The sequence below is a fragment of the Barbatula barbatula genome, assembly GCF_947034865.1.
Source record: "Barbatula barbatula genome assembly, chromosome: 16".
Classification (NCBI taxonomy): Eukaryota; Metazoa; Chordata; class Actinopteri; order Cypriniformes; family Nemacheilidae; genus Barbatula; species Barbatula barbatula.
Genome location: NC_136779.1, coordinates 12,215,103 through 12,232,321, shown reverse-complemented (window position 1 = coordinate 12,232,321; position 17,219 = coordinate 12,215,103). Strand labels below are relative to the sequence as shown.

The 17,219-nt window shown below is 38.2% G+C and overlaps 1 protein-coding gene across 6 annotated transcripts in view; it reads left to right on the top strand.

Annotated features, from left to right (window-relative positions):
- The window catches only part of rnls (renalase, FAD-dependent amine oxidase), a 60,104-nt gene that overhangs the window by 14,499 nt on the left and 28,386 nt on the right, over positions 1-17,219 (top strand). For all 6 annotated transcript variants that reach the window (XM_079477147.1, XM_079477146.1, XM_079477145.1 and 3 more), the window contains one exon: positions 14,980-15,153. In XM_079477147.1, the coding sequence (XP_079333273.1) occupies positions 14,980-15,153 (174 nt within the window). The remainder of the gene's footprint in view (positions 1-14,979; positions 15,154-17,219) is intronic.

Genomic DNA, 17,219 nt, shown 5'->3' with positions numbered 1-17,219 from the left:
TGGTTTTGATCACTGTGTTGTGTGTTTTTGCATATATACTTTGTTGACACATTTGCCAGCTGTATAAAAATACTAAGCATGCGTTAAGCTTTTGGCACGATCATGATCAGAAGTGCCATAGGTTGAGGTTTGGTTTCTTTCACGACCAGGACTTTATAAGCATTTAACTGAATCCAGCCTGCATGGAGGCCTGTTAAAAGCTAATTGTGAGTCACCTTTAATGAAATCACATGGCAAATAAGAGGGCTGATTTATCAGAGTTTGGATACATCGGCATCCCGCTAAATGTTTTCAGACAACTTGGAGGCATCTGTTATTCCGTTGGCCACGGCTGCTTTAATTGCGTACATGAGATAAAGCGTTTTTGCATCCAGGTGGTTTGGCAGCGCTTCCTTCAGCTTGCTTTGGCACCCGTAACACCGATCTTAACGCACTGCTTTATTTTTTCCAAGCGACTTGAATATAACCTGGCTCTCTGTGAACAGTTGGAAAAGCAATTCAGGGCCCTTCCCATGCTGTAGATCATCATCCTCGTATGTCATGTCAGCAAATCCGTTTTGAAACGGGGTCCATTAGGAGCCGAGGCTAATGATGGACCTCTCGCTCCTGTGCGAAGCCCCTTTAAAGCTGAATTGGAGTTGGGCTCCCTCTACTTCACCCGGAGTAATAAATAATTCTTATTGTTGGACGCAGTTCACCAACAAGTGCATTAAAGGTTAGCTAAACAACGTTCAACTCCCTTTTTGTGTTTTGTTTGTATTTATCTTCCCTTTTACTTTTGGGAAGCTTTCCAGAACCTCTCAGGCAAATATTAAATCAACCTTTAAAGGCCTGAGAGATCATAAATTGGGAAATGGTTCAATTCTCGGTTGCACTCTGTATAGCCTTCCAGTACGCTGATACGCTGCTGTGCGGAATCCCAGAGGGTAGCGGCAAAGGCCAGCCCTTCCAGGGAACAATGATGAATGCATGGGAGTTGGTGTGCTTGCAACAATGTTGCCTCAAACAATCAAACAATGCCAGCACAAAACAAATGACCACCCAAATTCAGAAATAAACTTGTTTTGAATTTCTGTGCATGCTGGACGTTCATTCAGTATATCAGCTTGAATTATAATCATCCCAGTAGGCTGTCTTTGAGATGGACAAATCGATACGCATTTGACATTGCCATTCATTCTCAAAGTAAAGAAGACCGGGCAAGACAGAAAATGCCATTTGTAATATGGTGTTTCCCTTCGATGATGCTAAAAGTTTTATTTGGCCTTTTTGTTCGTCTCATCATCTATTATGATAGTGGAATAGTTTGTAATAATAATTTTGTCAGTATTCACTCAACATCATGTTGTTATAAACCTGTATGTGTTTAATTTTTCCATTTGACAACAGCTGTTTTTCACACCACGACAGTCGTAGATGACCACACACTGTCAAGTAGTCTATACAATTCAGCACGTTTTATGAAAGCCAGTATACTGAAGCCACATAACATCTTTTTATATGCGGCAGACCAAAATGTACATTGTTATTCACTAACAAACTGCTGAAACTCGCATGCGCATTTTGATTTAAAAGAAATGTTGTGTCAGCATCATCAATGACTTGCAATGTTTACATGAACCCTCATAATGCAATTACACTACACATCATGTAAACAATACTTCGATCAGAATAATAAGACTAAGCTTGTAATCGTAGCAAGCATAATCTTAGTAAATCTGGAGTGAATTTAATCACAATAAGAAGGCATGTACACGCTTTAATCTGTTCTGACCAAAGTGTGCATGTGCCAAGGACCTTAAAGGGATAGTTCACCCATAAATGAAAATTCATGAATTACTCACTCTTCGAATAGTCTTTGGTTATAAGCATTCTTCTAAATATCATTCGTTGTGTTAATCAGAACAACGAAATGTATAGAGAGTCAATTTGTATTTTTGGGTGAACTATCACTTTAAGCGCATAAGTTTTACCATCAACTTAGCGCAAGCGTGATGGCAGCATATACATAACTCCAGCTGCAGAGACATTAGCGACATATTTCAAAATTCATCTCAATGCCCAATAATCATATTAAAAAGTTGATAGAAAAGTGTTTTGAATGTGACGCAAATACAGCTACGAAAAAGATTAAAATACGTTACTATTTAGGTATGTGTTTTGGTAAGTGATCATTTTAGTTTTATTCTGAGAACCAGTTCTCCCCAAAAATTATCCTGTGAAAAATAATATTTGTAAAAAGTTGTTTCTATTTGCATTTATTTACAGAAAATGAAAACCTGGAAAAACGGATCAAAATAACAGAAAAGATACCTCACGATTGTTTTCAGACCATGTGCATAATTACTTTATATTTAAGCAATAAAAAAGTAATATTTGTACATGTATTAAGGAAAAGTTCAGAAATAACTTTTTATATTAATAACCTAATTTATTATTACAGTTTTCATGTGTCTTGTCATGCTGTTTGTCTTTCACATTGCTGTTGGATGACTTTGTCACTCCTGAGGTTTGATTTAGTTGAAATTCAACAGACACTGGACTGGAATGCCCACAATACATCTAGAAATGCTAAATTTGGATAACACATGCCATTGAATGGCTTTAGCAGACTTGGAATGGAGCATAGGTTGTATGGACAATACCTTTAGGGTGGATGTCATTGTATGGCCATACTTGTTTACATATTTCTGCTTTTGTGTTGGGCTGAAAAAGGAAACTACAGGTTTGGCATGACATGAGGGTGAGATAACAGTGACAGTATTTTAACAATACAAAGCTCAACTTCTCCAGCTTTGAACACTTAATACTGTAGCTCTAGTTGGCTATGAGACAGTGACACATTCAAAAGCAGGAGAATGTTTAAATCACATCCCCTGACACCCTCCACCGATAGCTCCAATTAGGCAAACTTCTGAGAAGGAAAGCTGGATCCCAAGACCTGTTCCTCTTGGGAATATTTACACATCCAGAACCACTGTGGGAACAGTTCTGCTTGACTTTGTTACTATAGAAATGACACGTTAGCAGCCAAAGTGTGCTCTTTGTTTTGTGAGAAAATGCCCTTGTATCATAATTCATCACCTTTTACCCCTCATTGATTTGCTTGTGAATCAGAGAGCGTGTTGCACAATAACACTGGATTTCATTGTTCAAGCCAAGCAGCATTTATGATGTGTAACCAGCCCAGAAAATGACATGGCACTCGGCATAAATATCACTAAGCAAATGGTTCCAGCATGCAAATAGGACTTTTCAATGGCCTTTTTTAACGTTTATTATTGCTTATTAAATCCACACAAACTCATTTGAAAACACAAGCACATTTTCCTTGTTCTAAAATAAAGGTCTCCTGATGTTAGCCAGGGCCATTGTGGCTCTGCTTCAAAACCTAGTGAGATGTCTGTTGCCTGTGTAGGCAGCTGCATTTTGAGGAAAGATCCTAACCTAAATTACTATAGGTGACTGATTCATACTGTAGGTGAATGTTCTGAATACGACATATGGCATCATAGTAACAGTATTTTGCACATACAGTATACAGCTTTCAATTTAATTACTGTTTTTGACCAAATTGGCAATAAGGCAAACCACAACATATAAGGGAATTTGGCTTTTATTTAAATATACAAAAAATGCCACGAAAACGAATGGCTTTCAAAAAATGTAGCAAACATTGTTTACTATTTTGTCTGTTATGAATATTTGATAATCCTGGTAATATTTTGTTTTTATAAACTTTGCACGTGTTTTGTTATTTTTTGCGAAGTCTTTTTATAATGCTGAGCTTTAGTTTATAACCCAACCACACTAATGCAACATGAAAATTGTAATGCATCCTTAATAAAATATTCAAAAATAAAGCAAAGATGTCAATTGCCAAAGTTGACCATTACTTTTAGCCAATTTGTATATCACCAGTCATCTCGGTTAAATTCTTTTGTTGTTGTTGCAAAGCTCACAGCAGTGCATTGTGGGATTGTCTTCTCCCTGAGGGACACATGAACCTGGCAAAAATATGTTTTTTCAAAATGCATCTTTATAATTAAAATGACAAATAGGACAATCATGCTGCCAAGTTTATAGAACAGCCTTTACGTATGTCATGAGCGTGTCATTGTTGCCCTATAATACTGTGTCCGATTGAGTTTGAAACAGATTGTACATTCATTTATTTATTGAGTTTAAATGTTAATGCTGGAAACATGTTGCATTTGTAATGAAATATAAAGTGGGTTGTGATGTATATACTGAACATTAAGGATTTGGTGTGAAAAAAGATTGAATATCTCTTTAGTTCGAAATACCCCTCTCTATATTCACAGTATTACTACGTGCGTGCGTGCAGACTTGTTTTTATATCCCAGTTGGGACCTAAACCTGAATGCAAACCAACACATGGGGACTTGTGTCACCGTGGGGACCAAAATTGAGGTCCCTATGGTTAAAAAACGTAGAAATTGTACAGTACAATGTAGGGCTGGGCGATAAATCGATTTTATCGATTAACTCGAATTTGACGTTTAGGACGATTTTTTTTTTTTAATGAAAATCGGTTTTCTCTTTAACTTCTACGACCGACGCTCTCGAGTGTTCACACCAAACGCGAGTTGCGCGAATAAAACGCGCTATTCGCGAGTAGTTGGACGCTTGAACATTTTGATTTTACTCGCTTCATTCACGCGTGTAATTCGCGCCATTTGCGCGTGTAATTCGCGCCATTCGTAAGTGAAATACGCATCATGGGAGGGGCTTCTGGCAAGCGGCTCGCGTCTAATTGCGACATGGATTTTGTTGAGAGGGTAGCGGCACACCCAGACACTGATCCACTGCAGTGGTGGAAGCGTCACGAACCAAACTTCCCAAGGCTCAGTAATCTGGCCAAAAAACACTTGTCTGTCCCTGCTACAAGTGCCCCATCAGATTTCAGTGTGGGAGAGGGCATTGTTACATGTAACCGGTCATGCCTCAAGCCAGAGGTAGTAGACAGGCTTGTCTTCCTGGCTAAAAATGTGTAAATGAAGAATGTTGAAACTAAAGTAATGGATGTAGATGTTTCATTTTGTTTACAATTTCAGGGATTCAGGAAAACTGTTTAAAGTTTTGTTTGCACTTTATGAATACCACGGCTGTATGTATTTTTGTACAATCTAATTTAGTCATTTTTGCCACATTTATTTGACCAAAAAGGGACACAATTAAATTATTTTTTCATATTTTAAGTTATTTTGAAGGTGCATTGTGTCACTGTAAGTTTGAGGTTATTAGAAAACTGATAAGCTACATTTTCACTGTTTACAATGGCAGGGCCTGCCATCTCGTTTATAAGCATGCTTGTTTCCTGTTACACTTATGCCCCAATGGGAAATTTAGATTAAACTGCATAAAGGAAAATCAGAACAAAATAAAGAGTACATTTGTTTTGAGCAATTACTTTGTCAGTTGTAGTTTGTTTTTAAATAGAAAAAATAAATCGATTAAAATCGAAAATCGGGTTTGTTGTGAAAAAATCGGAGATTTTTTTTTTAAGCCATATCGCCCAGCCCTAGTACAATGTAAAAAAAAAGCTAAATGTTTTCTATGATCTTTAGGTTTAGGTGTAGAGTTTGTACAGTATAAAAATCATTACGCTTATGGACTGTCCCCACGGAGATGATAAACCAGTGTGTGTGTACATACAGTATAAGTGTGTGTGTGTGCAGATGAGGGGGGGATAATTACTGAGCAACAGGGTGATTAGAAAAGTAAGGACCCAGGAGAGCATCTAGGAGTGAGTCTGGCCTAAGACCAAGAAGTTATGCACATCTGCTTTACATCTACATGCAACCACGCACACGCTTATGCGGGGAAGACTCATATCTCATGCTTTAACATAAGACCACCAGATCTCATGCTTAGCTTTTGTTTGCACAAACTGCATTTAGGCTGTAGTTTTTTGCATTTAGAAGTTCATCTCAAAATCTAAATTGTGAACATTTTTACTCAGCCACATCATCTTTATATTTTAACAAAACAAAGTATTAAGAGAATGATTTATGAAGTAATGATGTACCTCAACAGCATTCCTTAATCTTGAATCGTGTTCATTTTTGAATACACATTTTGAACCTTTTAAGTTAAGTGTAAATTAACAAGATAGTTAATGCATTAGAAGTTAAATGAAATAAATGATCAATAAATATGTAACTGCTGTCCTTCCATAACCTCAGATGTCCGAATTCGCATTTCGGGGTAAAAACACTGAACGTTTTAAAGGATTGCATACCTTGTTGTCAAAATTGACAAGCACGTATCGTACTTCTTATTAGTTTTGTTTTCTGTGACAAACATAAAGGGTGCATAATAATGTCAAAAATCAATGTTTACATAATCCTGTTTTAATAAAAAATACTGTAAAGACAAGTCTACTGAAGACTCGCTGTACATTGTGGCCTGCATTGTTTACGGACTGCTCTGTCAACATGCAACATGTCAACATTTCACCCACTCCCACATCAAAGATCCAGGGGCGGCAGGCATAGAGTTCAACACATGCCCCCGAGCAGCCAACTGGAAAATGTAAACCTTCTTGTCCCTGAGCAACATGCATACACACTCGCTGATACTAATGTAGTCGATCTTACTGCCAAGCACGTGTCTGAGTAGCCTTGGGTTCGGTTCACTTTTTCAGGTTGGACGAGCAAAACGCTCACAGTTAAATGATGGCTGATTTGCAGGCTTATGCTGCTTTGATGTTTATTGAGAGCACTCTAAAATGCTGGGTTTGTTTAACCTATAGTTGGGTAAAATATCAACATTTTCTGGGTTAATTTAAACCAACTGTTTGGTTTGTCTGTATTTTTTCCAACCATGGGTTGAAACAACCCAGCATTTTTAGAGTGTAACTTGAAATCTAGGGATTTGTAGTTTTGTTTGGTCAGAAATGCGGCTTCACGTATTTAAAGGAATTGAATTGATCACCCATTATTGGCAATAAGGGAACATAATGATGCCTACTACCGTGTCTACACTAGGCGTTGCACGAACAAGTCGACTAGCGGCGACATTTAAAGCTTGATGTCGACTAGTCAAAGAGGACAGTTGACTGTTTCAAGGACCTGCGCGTGGGACGGCTCATTTGGTGGTCATTCCCACCTAGTTCAGCGTGATTCTTTCACACTCCCAGCAATAATATATGTTAATATATTATATATAATATGTTTTCTTGTCCTGCTTCCACATGCATCATTCACAATGTGTCCTGTTTTCGTCCGCAACATTCACAAAAGATTGCAGGTAAAGCCTTACGTTTCAGTGCGCTAGCTTCTACATGCAGATCTTTTCAAATGAAAGGCTATTTTTGTACTTGTTCCCTATTTAATAAAGCATGAAAGAGACGGAATAAATAAAAATGTTTCTCATATTGGCTGCTGTGTCACTGAGGTGCTGTGTTTGTAAGTCCGTTATGATAAAGTGTCTACTGCATTAGGCTAATAAATATATTGACGTTGTTCTTAAGTCATAGCCGTCACACAAAAGTTTAGTCTGTACACATGCCAAAGATCTAATGAAATGTTAGGCTGTCGTAGAGATCCACCTGCTGCTCTTGCTCACCTCACTGCATAGCCCTGCTACCATCGACCTTGCGCTTCAATTTTTTTAATTTTTGTTTAGTTGTTGTTGCTCTTGTGGAATAGATGAAGTCAAGTCAAGTCAGCTTTATTTATATAGCGCTTTTTACAATTTTCATTGTTACAAAGCAGCTGTACAAGAAAACATTGACTATAAGTAAAACATAAACGGTTATGGAAGTCAAAACACAGGTCAAATATCAGACACACTATAAATTCCTATATCCAGTGTTAATTAAATAAGACTATCAAATTCTAGCAGCCCCCCCGGCCAGGCAAACAGTGCAAAACAGTATGCAAACGGTGGCGAGGAACCCAAAACTCCATTGGAGGAGAAAAAAAACCTCAGAGGGAGACCAGGCCTAACCAGGGGATTCCAGTTCCCCTCTGGCAAAAGCTGCAGCCTCTGCACAAGCTCGACAGTGCTTGCACAACAAGGCAAAATAAAAAACAAAGTTAGATTTAAAATTATCATTTATAATCTAATAGCGACTGAAGTTTTGTAGAGTCGCCACGTCCTTCGTCCAGCATTTGTCAGGTCTGGGAATGGATTGCGCCCTGCCCGCTCCGGTAACCTTGGACTGCGTCCTGCCCGCTCTGGTAACCTTGGAACAATGAGACAAGACTGGCTGAGAGTAGAGTACTGTTCTGCACTCTTTGATGCAACAAATGCATCAGTTGTTATTGGAAGTGTCCCTGGTTCCGGTTGATCTAACTAGTGCAGCCTAGATCTTTGAAATATATATATTATGATAGTCTAGTGTATGCAAGAGTAAAAAGATGCGTCTTTAGTCTAGATTTAAACTGACAGAGTGTGTCTGCCTCCCGGACATTGCAGGGAAGACTGTTCCAAAGTTTAGGCGCTAGATAGGAAAATGATCTGCCGCCTGCACTTGATTTTGAAATTCTAGGTATTACCAACTGACCTGACACCTGAGAGCGTAGTGCACGTGATGGACTATAATACGTTAGAAGTTCTTTCAGATGAACAACTGTTTGTTTTGTATTTAGATACTATATGTTTGTAGGCTGTTTTGCAGGAGTCCCGCCATCCTCCCGCAGCCAGCACACACAAGTGTCTTACTGCCCGCATCAATAAAATATTTTATTATTTATTAATGATGTCATCAACTAGTTGACTTGACTTTTATCACATAATTGACCTCAAGAACTCTTAGGTTGTTCAACCCCTAGTCTACACCGGACGTGACACACGGCCGATTCTAATGGGATTGTTGCACCACACCGCGTCGCATCCAGTGTGGACAAAATGTAAAATTATAATGGTTTCCATTGCGTTCTTTTGACGTGTCGCATCTCACCATGTCCGTTGTAGACATGGTGTTACTCTGCATCATCTGGTTCTACATCCCTTAATCATCCCCAAATAGTTAATCCTAACAACTACATCATAAGCAGAAATTAGTTTATTGAAGTTCCAAAGCATCAACATAAACAAACGTTACTGCACATGTGTGCTTTTGTGGCCCAAACTTAACTTCCGGTACACATCCGCAATGAAAAAAGTCCCGGCAGATTACTTCTGATAACAAGCAAAAGAAATAACAAGCAAATTATATTAGTTTTCAAGTTAAAATTATCTCTAGCCATTATTTTGGGGGGTTACCAGCAGATGAAACATTACTTGGCTAAACTTTAATGCGACAAAGTTACACCCATTCAAGAAATTGGTTATTTGATCAAATAAATATAGCCTGAAATAAAATTCCACAAAGGATTTATTTCATACAATTATTATACAACAAAAGATTGATATAAATGAATAGTAATATAAATAGATCTAAATATAAATGCTTATATTATTGGTAGGCATGTAACGATATTATCGATATCGTGTTATTGCAATAGCAAAATTGTCTCAATAATATCGTGGTCACATGACTTTATGACACAATAGATCTTCCGGGCCTCTAACATAGAGAGTGTTACTTTGTGTTAACTAAAATATTGCAATCAATTTTGTACCGTGGACGTTATTCCGAGGTATTATCGTACAGCGAGATTTTGATATTGTTTCATCCCTAATTATTAGCCATTTGCCAGATGCGTGCATCTGATAAAACTGTCTATAGCAAAGCATAAAAGCTGCTGTTTTACCAGTGAGTGAGTGGACCACGGCAGTCAAGCAAAATTTACTCAAATTTCAGACTGTAGAGAAAGCTGTATCCTTTCTAGTCAAAACCCCGCAGAACGGGCCGCTGCTCCATATACTGTTACAACGCTCTTATGAATACTATAAAAAAGGGTGCAACCCAAGAAAGTGAGTCGCACCAGTGGGAAAAATGACACAGTCCTGAAGACCACCATTGTTGGTTTGGTAGTACTTGTGCATGCCTCATAGTTTATACAGAGGTAATAACTGCATTGTTAAAAAAATTTCACTTTGAAATCGAATTTGTGTAAATGAACTGCTAAAGGTATAAAGTGGAATGACCCTGATAATAGAATTTTTGGGTGAACTGTCCCTTTAAAACAATGGGTTGGCATCGCCTTGCTTTTATCTTTCTTTTCTCCCATCCACTCTCTCATATGCACATACAGCACAGCTGCCCAAAGCCCCCAAACTCTGCCCTTCCCTGCTCACATAGATTTATAATGTACAGACAGATGCAAAACACTCAGTAGTGACGTGTGTGCAGAGGAAGAGGCCATCAGGTGTGTCTGCATAAGACCCTTCATGAGAATGTAGTTTGGTGTATGTCTTATGTTTGAGACTGTGCAGCACTCACGTGCAAAGCGGTGTTGAGGAGTTTCTCTTCGAAGGAGTTTGAATGTTTGTGTAGAATTTTGCTCATGTGGATTTGTTAGTCCTTCGACCGGAGGATGTGTCAAGGAAGGAGGCTAAAGATCACAGATGTGTGTAATGAAATCAAATCCCTCTGGTCTAAACCAAGAGGAAATTTTTTACCGAACTGCTCACCAATGCTCTCATTGCACATTAGTGTCATTACTTATCATCAAGCAAGCAAATACAAACCATCAGGATGGGAGGCGTGCATCTTTTATAAAGGTGTCGGCTATAAAAGGGAAAATGTGAAAAGCTTCTTTTGTCACTTAAAGCTAAATTATTATCTCTCTGTGGGCTGAGTATGATTGGGAAAGAAAATTGAGAAAGGATGAATGTTCCTCAAGGTGAATATCATTTTACGTCTGCTTGCACAAATGCAGGCTGTTATGTCAAGTTCTCCTAAACAAGCTCTTTTTTTTGTGGAAACACAACATTTTGAGAAGTCATCATTTCAAAGAATGAGTCTTGACAAAGATGCTATAAAGGGAAAGCAGCGCTCCATGGGGACTCTGGAAATTCATTATTCAGCAGTATTGCCCAACTCTTTTTAGAAGCATTTCAGACTTTGTCCTTTGCCCTTAAAAGTATATTTTTGAGATAAGTGCACAAACACGCAGTTAACAATAAAATGCAGTTAAGCTGGCATGGACTTTACTAATCTGTCCAAAACCGTATGATCAGTGTTTTCCCATCAAGTTGTGTCCTAAATTTTCTCTCATTCTCTCAATTAAGTGTAAAATAACATGAAAAACATGTAATGTTAATTTACCAAAAATATTATTTTCACATTTCTTTTCACATAGTTTATAAGTCAAGGACATTGTGAAGGTGTTTTTCTTTATCATGTAGAGGATAATGTCATCATCCACCACTGTTATCTCATATTGACGCCTAGGATTGTTTTGTTGCTGAGCTCAGCGGTGTGTGGTTTTTTTCTCAGGATGTACCAAATAGTTGATTTGGCCGCTCTTCATGTTCCTGGCATCTTTCTGGTGGATTTGTTGTGTTTTTGAAATCTAAAAATCACTTGCATGGAGATCTCCCTGAACCCCATGATGCGGCTTCACTGCAACAACTTCCAAATGCAAACACCACACTTTGAACCAAGCCCATACCTGTGAATAAAACAGTCCAATTACTTTTGGTCCCTTGAAAAAGGGGGAGCTTCATGTTAAAGAGCTGAAATTCCTAAAGCCTTCAGCTAATCTGGAAGTGAATAAGGGCTAAATAAAGATGAGAGAGTGCACTTTGAGACAATATCCATAAAACTGTGCATGCGACACGGGGGCTGAGTGACAGATGCATGTGCCTGGTGCATTTTCCATTGCATGAATGGGTAACAGACGTCCATTTGCGATCGCGTTCAGGGCAGGGGATGTAGCCTACCTCCTGCCGCTCACAGTCACATTCAGTCAATTCACGATCACGTTCTGATGAAAGGGAATGATAGAATGGGGCATTTTTGTTTAAGGCGACCTCTGCTTTGAAGACTGTTATCTATAAACGGGTAGGTTACAATTATAAAATTAAAAAAATTCATAAATTATTTACCATCATGTGGTTTTCAACCTTTCTTGTTTCTCTTTGTATGTTATAAAATGTCTCAGTGGTGTTGTGTCCATAGTATGGAAGTCAGTGGGGGCCAGTGTTGTTTGGTTGCCACTGCCAGTGTTCTTCGAAAATATCTTCTTTTGTGTTCTGCTGAAGAAAGAAAGTCATACATATTTTAATCGGGTGTGTAAAAGATCAAATTAAAATGTTTGGTTGAACAATCACTTTAACATTGACTGTTCTATGTGTGAAAGAATCCGATAGCTTCAAAAAGCCTCTCAATACATGTGGCTCAGCTGAAGTTACTGGGAATGAAAGTCATGGCCTTTTGAAATGGCTCAATTCATTAATGTGGATCCATTGTCATTGTCCAGCTGGTAAAAGTGATTTTTGACAACTCAAATGGGTTATTGTGGCAAAAACGTTCTCATATCCGTTTCATTAAATAACCCTTCCTATGTTAAGATCTTTTATGCGGATAACAATAGCATGTTCTGTAACCAGATTCCATTACCATGAAAAAAAGCAAGTCTTTAACTAGATTCATCTGACAGGGTTTGCATTATCCCTGGACTCTCCTTGCTTAAATGCCTCACCATATTGTCTCTGTACCAAGAGGCACATACACGCTCCTAATCTCCTCCAGATGTTCGTAGATGACACAGAAGGTGATAAAAGGGACGAGTCCGGGGATAGTCATGTGACCGCTTCACCTCTTGTCATATTCCATCATCTTCAGGTGGTTGCTTCTTAATTGAACTAACAGTTGGTGAAGTGTTCGCAGTGACAGCAAAATTACAGCAGTGGTTGAGGATGGGGCGGGGTGTTGGTGGTCTGCTAGGCCTCGCTGTCATTCGGTGAACCGCATGACCAAAAAGGATTTTTCATATAATCTGTTGATCCTTTCAAGAACGGGCAGTTTTTAGTGGTAGTTTAAGAACATTTTAACTGGATTTTTTTGTTGCCATTTAGCTTTTGTGTTGTATGTATTTCTTTGCATGACACAACTTTTTATGTATAGAAAACACTTGCCTATAAAAGAGAATAGAACTGGTGAGCTCTCTTTAATGTTTCACTCTTGTTCTAATAGACATCAATGGGATTAAAAGGAGAGCAGATGGAAACTTTTGGAAGTCTTCTGTGTCTCATGTGTTTTTCCTGGGATAAAGATTCAGAAGTCTCAATTAGAGATTAGAAGAGATCTCAACAATGTCACAAACTGAGCTCAGATTAGTCGAGTCTTCAATGAAAAGTCAATCAAAATGTTGTTGAAAATATACTTTTTCAAAATGACTATTTAAAGAACCGTTACGGTGCATGCACACGTTCATGGGCTGCAGTAACTTCCGGTCCACATTCACAAACAACAGATTGCCTGTAAATTATTTCTAATAGCAATAAAAAACTAAATAAACAGAAGAGCTGTTATTTGGCTAAACTTGTCTCTCCAATATTTAGAATTTAGACTCTGAAACCAAGCTCGGTTGTTCCACATGGTTTGTTTAAATGCGACCAAACTACAGGACCCATTCAACAAATAGTTTATTTAATAAAATAAACATAAAACTAAATTCAACAAATTGATTATTTTAAAAAATGATTATACAGTAAAATAATTAAATTAAATATAAATATTTATTATTATTTATTATTAGCCAAACTGAAACTGGAAGTTAACTGGTGGTCAGGCGCACAAGTCCGATGAAACAATCTATAAACTAAATATTTCTCTTCCAAATCTCTCCCCCAAATCCACATTATTTTACGTATATACTGTGAAGAACAGAAATGTTATTCCTTATATCAAATACTTAAAGAGTCATTAATGGTGAACCCAAAATACATTTAGAGAGAATGTATTTATTATATTGAACTTTTTATATTTTACTAAATCCTTGATGAGGGCGTCCAGACATCAGAGAATTATCAGTCTGTTTTCTCTTTTGAAAGAGTGTTATGGATGTGACAAAAAAGGACACGTTTTTGAGAGACAACATGCTTTGTAGGATTTCTGTGAAAATCAACACTCTAGATGCAATAATACCCAACAAATGGAGAAGGGACGGCTCTTTAGAGAACATTAAATAGTTGCTGTGTTTTCATTTTTACGTGCCCATTTATAAGGAATATGGACCATAATGGATGTTACAATTCACTTACCAGACTATGGAAAAAGTGCCTAAAATTGTAAAAGTGCTTTCAAAATTTTGAGCTCTGTCACATGGGTATTTCAAGCACCAAATATTGACATCTGACATATCAGTACGGTGAAAACCTGAATCTTGAGTTTATCATCCTAAAGTTTGACATTAGTATGGAATTGCCTATTTACTTTTTAATTTTATCCCCAACTTTAAATTTAAAGTGGCCACTGGACACCTAACTCACTGACACTGCACATGGCTCACACATGTGTGAAGTAAAATCGATGAGTTTGCGTTTTTGTTCATCGCTTTTGACCAAACATCTGTTTGTTCCTCTAGGGGGAAGATTCTGCTTAGACACTAATGTTAATTAGATCCTACTTATTCCTCTCGGTTGCTTTTCCACGGAAACCCTTTCTTCCCCTACTGGAAACAGGAGTGTCTTTGAGCAGAAATATGCATTTGATTCCTCAGGCGTGACCCTTGACCCTGACTACTCTGAGTACCTGTGGGCCCTAAATAACTAAAGCAGGCCTTAGTGCGACTGCTTGTTTCCAATAAATAACAGATGTTCAAGTCAGGAAACAAGGACACAAAAGAAGCCCATAGGCTCAAGCGTGCCTTTCCACAACATTCTCATTTAAGTGCCACTCACTGTCCATTTCAAGCTCTGACTGTGTTTTATACGGGCCCTACGCATCGTGTGCATTTACCTCCTTGTTCTTGTCATACTAACCCTTGTGCTTTGGCAACATGAGGATTCTCTCGTCTTATCTGTGTGATGAACTGAACAGAGAGAGAGAGATGAGATGCTCTGACAGCGGCCCATGGGCTTCATCCACAGCTGTTGTGTGTTTCTATGCAGTGATGGGGGAGAACCAGTTGAAGAGGCTAAGAGCTGTCAGCTACTCTTCCCGCTACGCACTTGGACTCTTCTACAAAGCCGGCGTGCGGATCGACGTCCCCTGGGCGGCCAAGTACTTCTCCAATAATCCCTGCATTCGCTTCATCGCCATAGACGATAAAAAGCGCAATTTAGGTCAGTGCCTTCACATTTTTTCTTCTCATTTACATCTTCCTGTTTTGCTGTCTGTTTCTTTGTACTTTCATGTGTCGTTCCCTCAATGTGTACTGCACTCAAATCCGATTTGGTTTTCAGATCTGATCTTAAGGACTTACTGTTCTCACTGTCATTCTGAAATCAGATTCAGTTAGTTCGGACAGATTTTTCAATCTCCTGTGTGTCTACATCAATTGCTATGGTAATGATGTAAGCATCAGCATGATGTGAGGAGATTTTAGCTGGCGGTAAGAAAGTTTGCTTCCGCTTATGTCTACTGTATAAAGAAATCTCGCAATTTTAACAAACTTACATTGGAGAACATAATTTTTTTTGCTTTCATACATTGCATTTGCATACTTTCTTTTCCGAATTACACTCTTCACTACATAATATACACATAAGGTGAGGAAACGTTATAAACGGGGTGTGCTTGTCGTCTCCTAAGTGGTGAAAAAACATTTATTTGACCAATCAGAGCCCCACATTGTGTTGGGTTCGTGAACATAGTATTTCTTGTAGCTTTCGCTGTTCACATTACAAAAAAGTAAACTGGTTTAAAAAACGTATTTTTGCTGCCTTTGCAATGCCCTGGCATCACACCCTGTTCATCTGTTCGCTTTGCTAGTCTATTATCTCCCACTTTCCTGTCTTCTCAAATTACGCAACATCACCGTCCAATTGAGTTTGTCTGCCTTGAAGTGTGTCATCCATAGCACAAAGGGCTGCGTCTCGAAATTATGCCGAATGCTCAAATGTCTATTCACACGAATGCTGAAGAGCTGTCTGCATGATTACGTGTGTACATATGTTTTGTCATGGTGCGTGTGGACATGCATATTATGTAAGAACTAACAGATAATGCACTGTTCAGTTATTGAAAATCGCATGCACATGTGCCTTAAGACCATTTTTAGATCTTCATTCATAAAAAGCTCTTCGTGTAAAAATGCCGAAGCCACCAAAACTCATTCAAAAGTGTAAATCATCAGTTATATAAGTTGAAGAAGCGTAGGTGAGTAATATGCTACGATGAACTGATTGAACCGATAGTTGTGCAATAATTAGGGGTGTGACGAGACACTTATCCCATGAGACGAGACACAAGACTGGGTTCACGAGAACGAGACGACACAAGATTTTTAGACTTTTTTTAAAGAAATACTCAAATATATAGGGAAAAATCATTTTTTATCCAAACTTAAAACCCAAAATGCTAGAAATTATTATACAATCATCTTGTACTTTATGAAAAAAATTAACTTCTTTTTTAATGTGCTTGTGTTTTAATTATATTATGCAGTAATAAACAATATGTAAATACTGCAAAATGTTTGTCACAAACTCAATTGACAGGCAGCAATTGCACGAAAAATATGCTTTGTTTTCTTAAAAGGCACAGCTTTTAGTCTCTATATTTTTTTCATAGTGTTCAACTGCTGGTATTTGCAGAGGTGATGATCATATCACACTATCAATCCAACTTCCTCCACTGACTGAACCCTAATAGCCTTCAGAGAAAAAGTTAAAACTACATAAACACATGTTTTATACTAACACCGTACATAAGTAAAAGACAGATGATCCGTTTTTTTGCCTGTGTATTTGTATTTAATGTATTTAAAATAACGTAATGTGAACTTGCAATTGCTATACTGTACTTGTGGTAGAGTCAGCTCAGTTGCTAATCGGCCGGCACGCTGCGCGAACCGCTGTAAAAACACGTGTTTATGCACGAGGTGCTGCAGACGCGAGAGACGCGCATGAACGTTAAAACCCTTCCATCTAGCGTATGTTTACATAAAAAGACAGTGAGAAACTAGCGCTGTGGGGTGGAAGTCACGTTGTCGAATGGTCGGGCCGATCAATTTAGCTCTGCTCACAGTATGAAAACAGGTCACATCATAACAAAATGTGCACTCACACAAATGCTCCCAAATATATTTTGAGGTCACACAGGTGAAATTTAAGGAGCATGTCTGACAAAAATGCTCGCAAATTCGAGCCCAACACCCCATCATGCCGATCGGGCTAGAATATTGTGT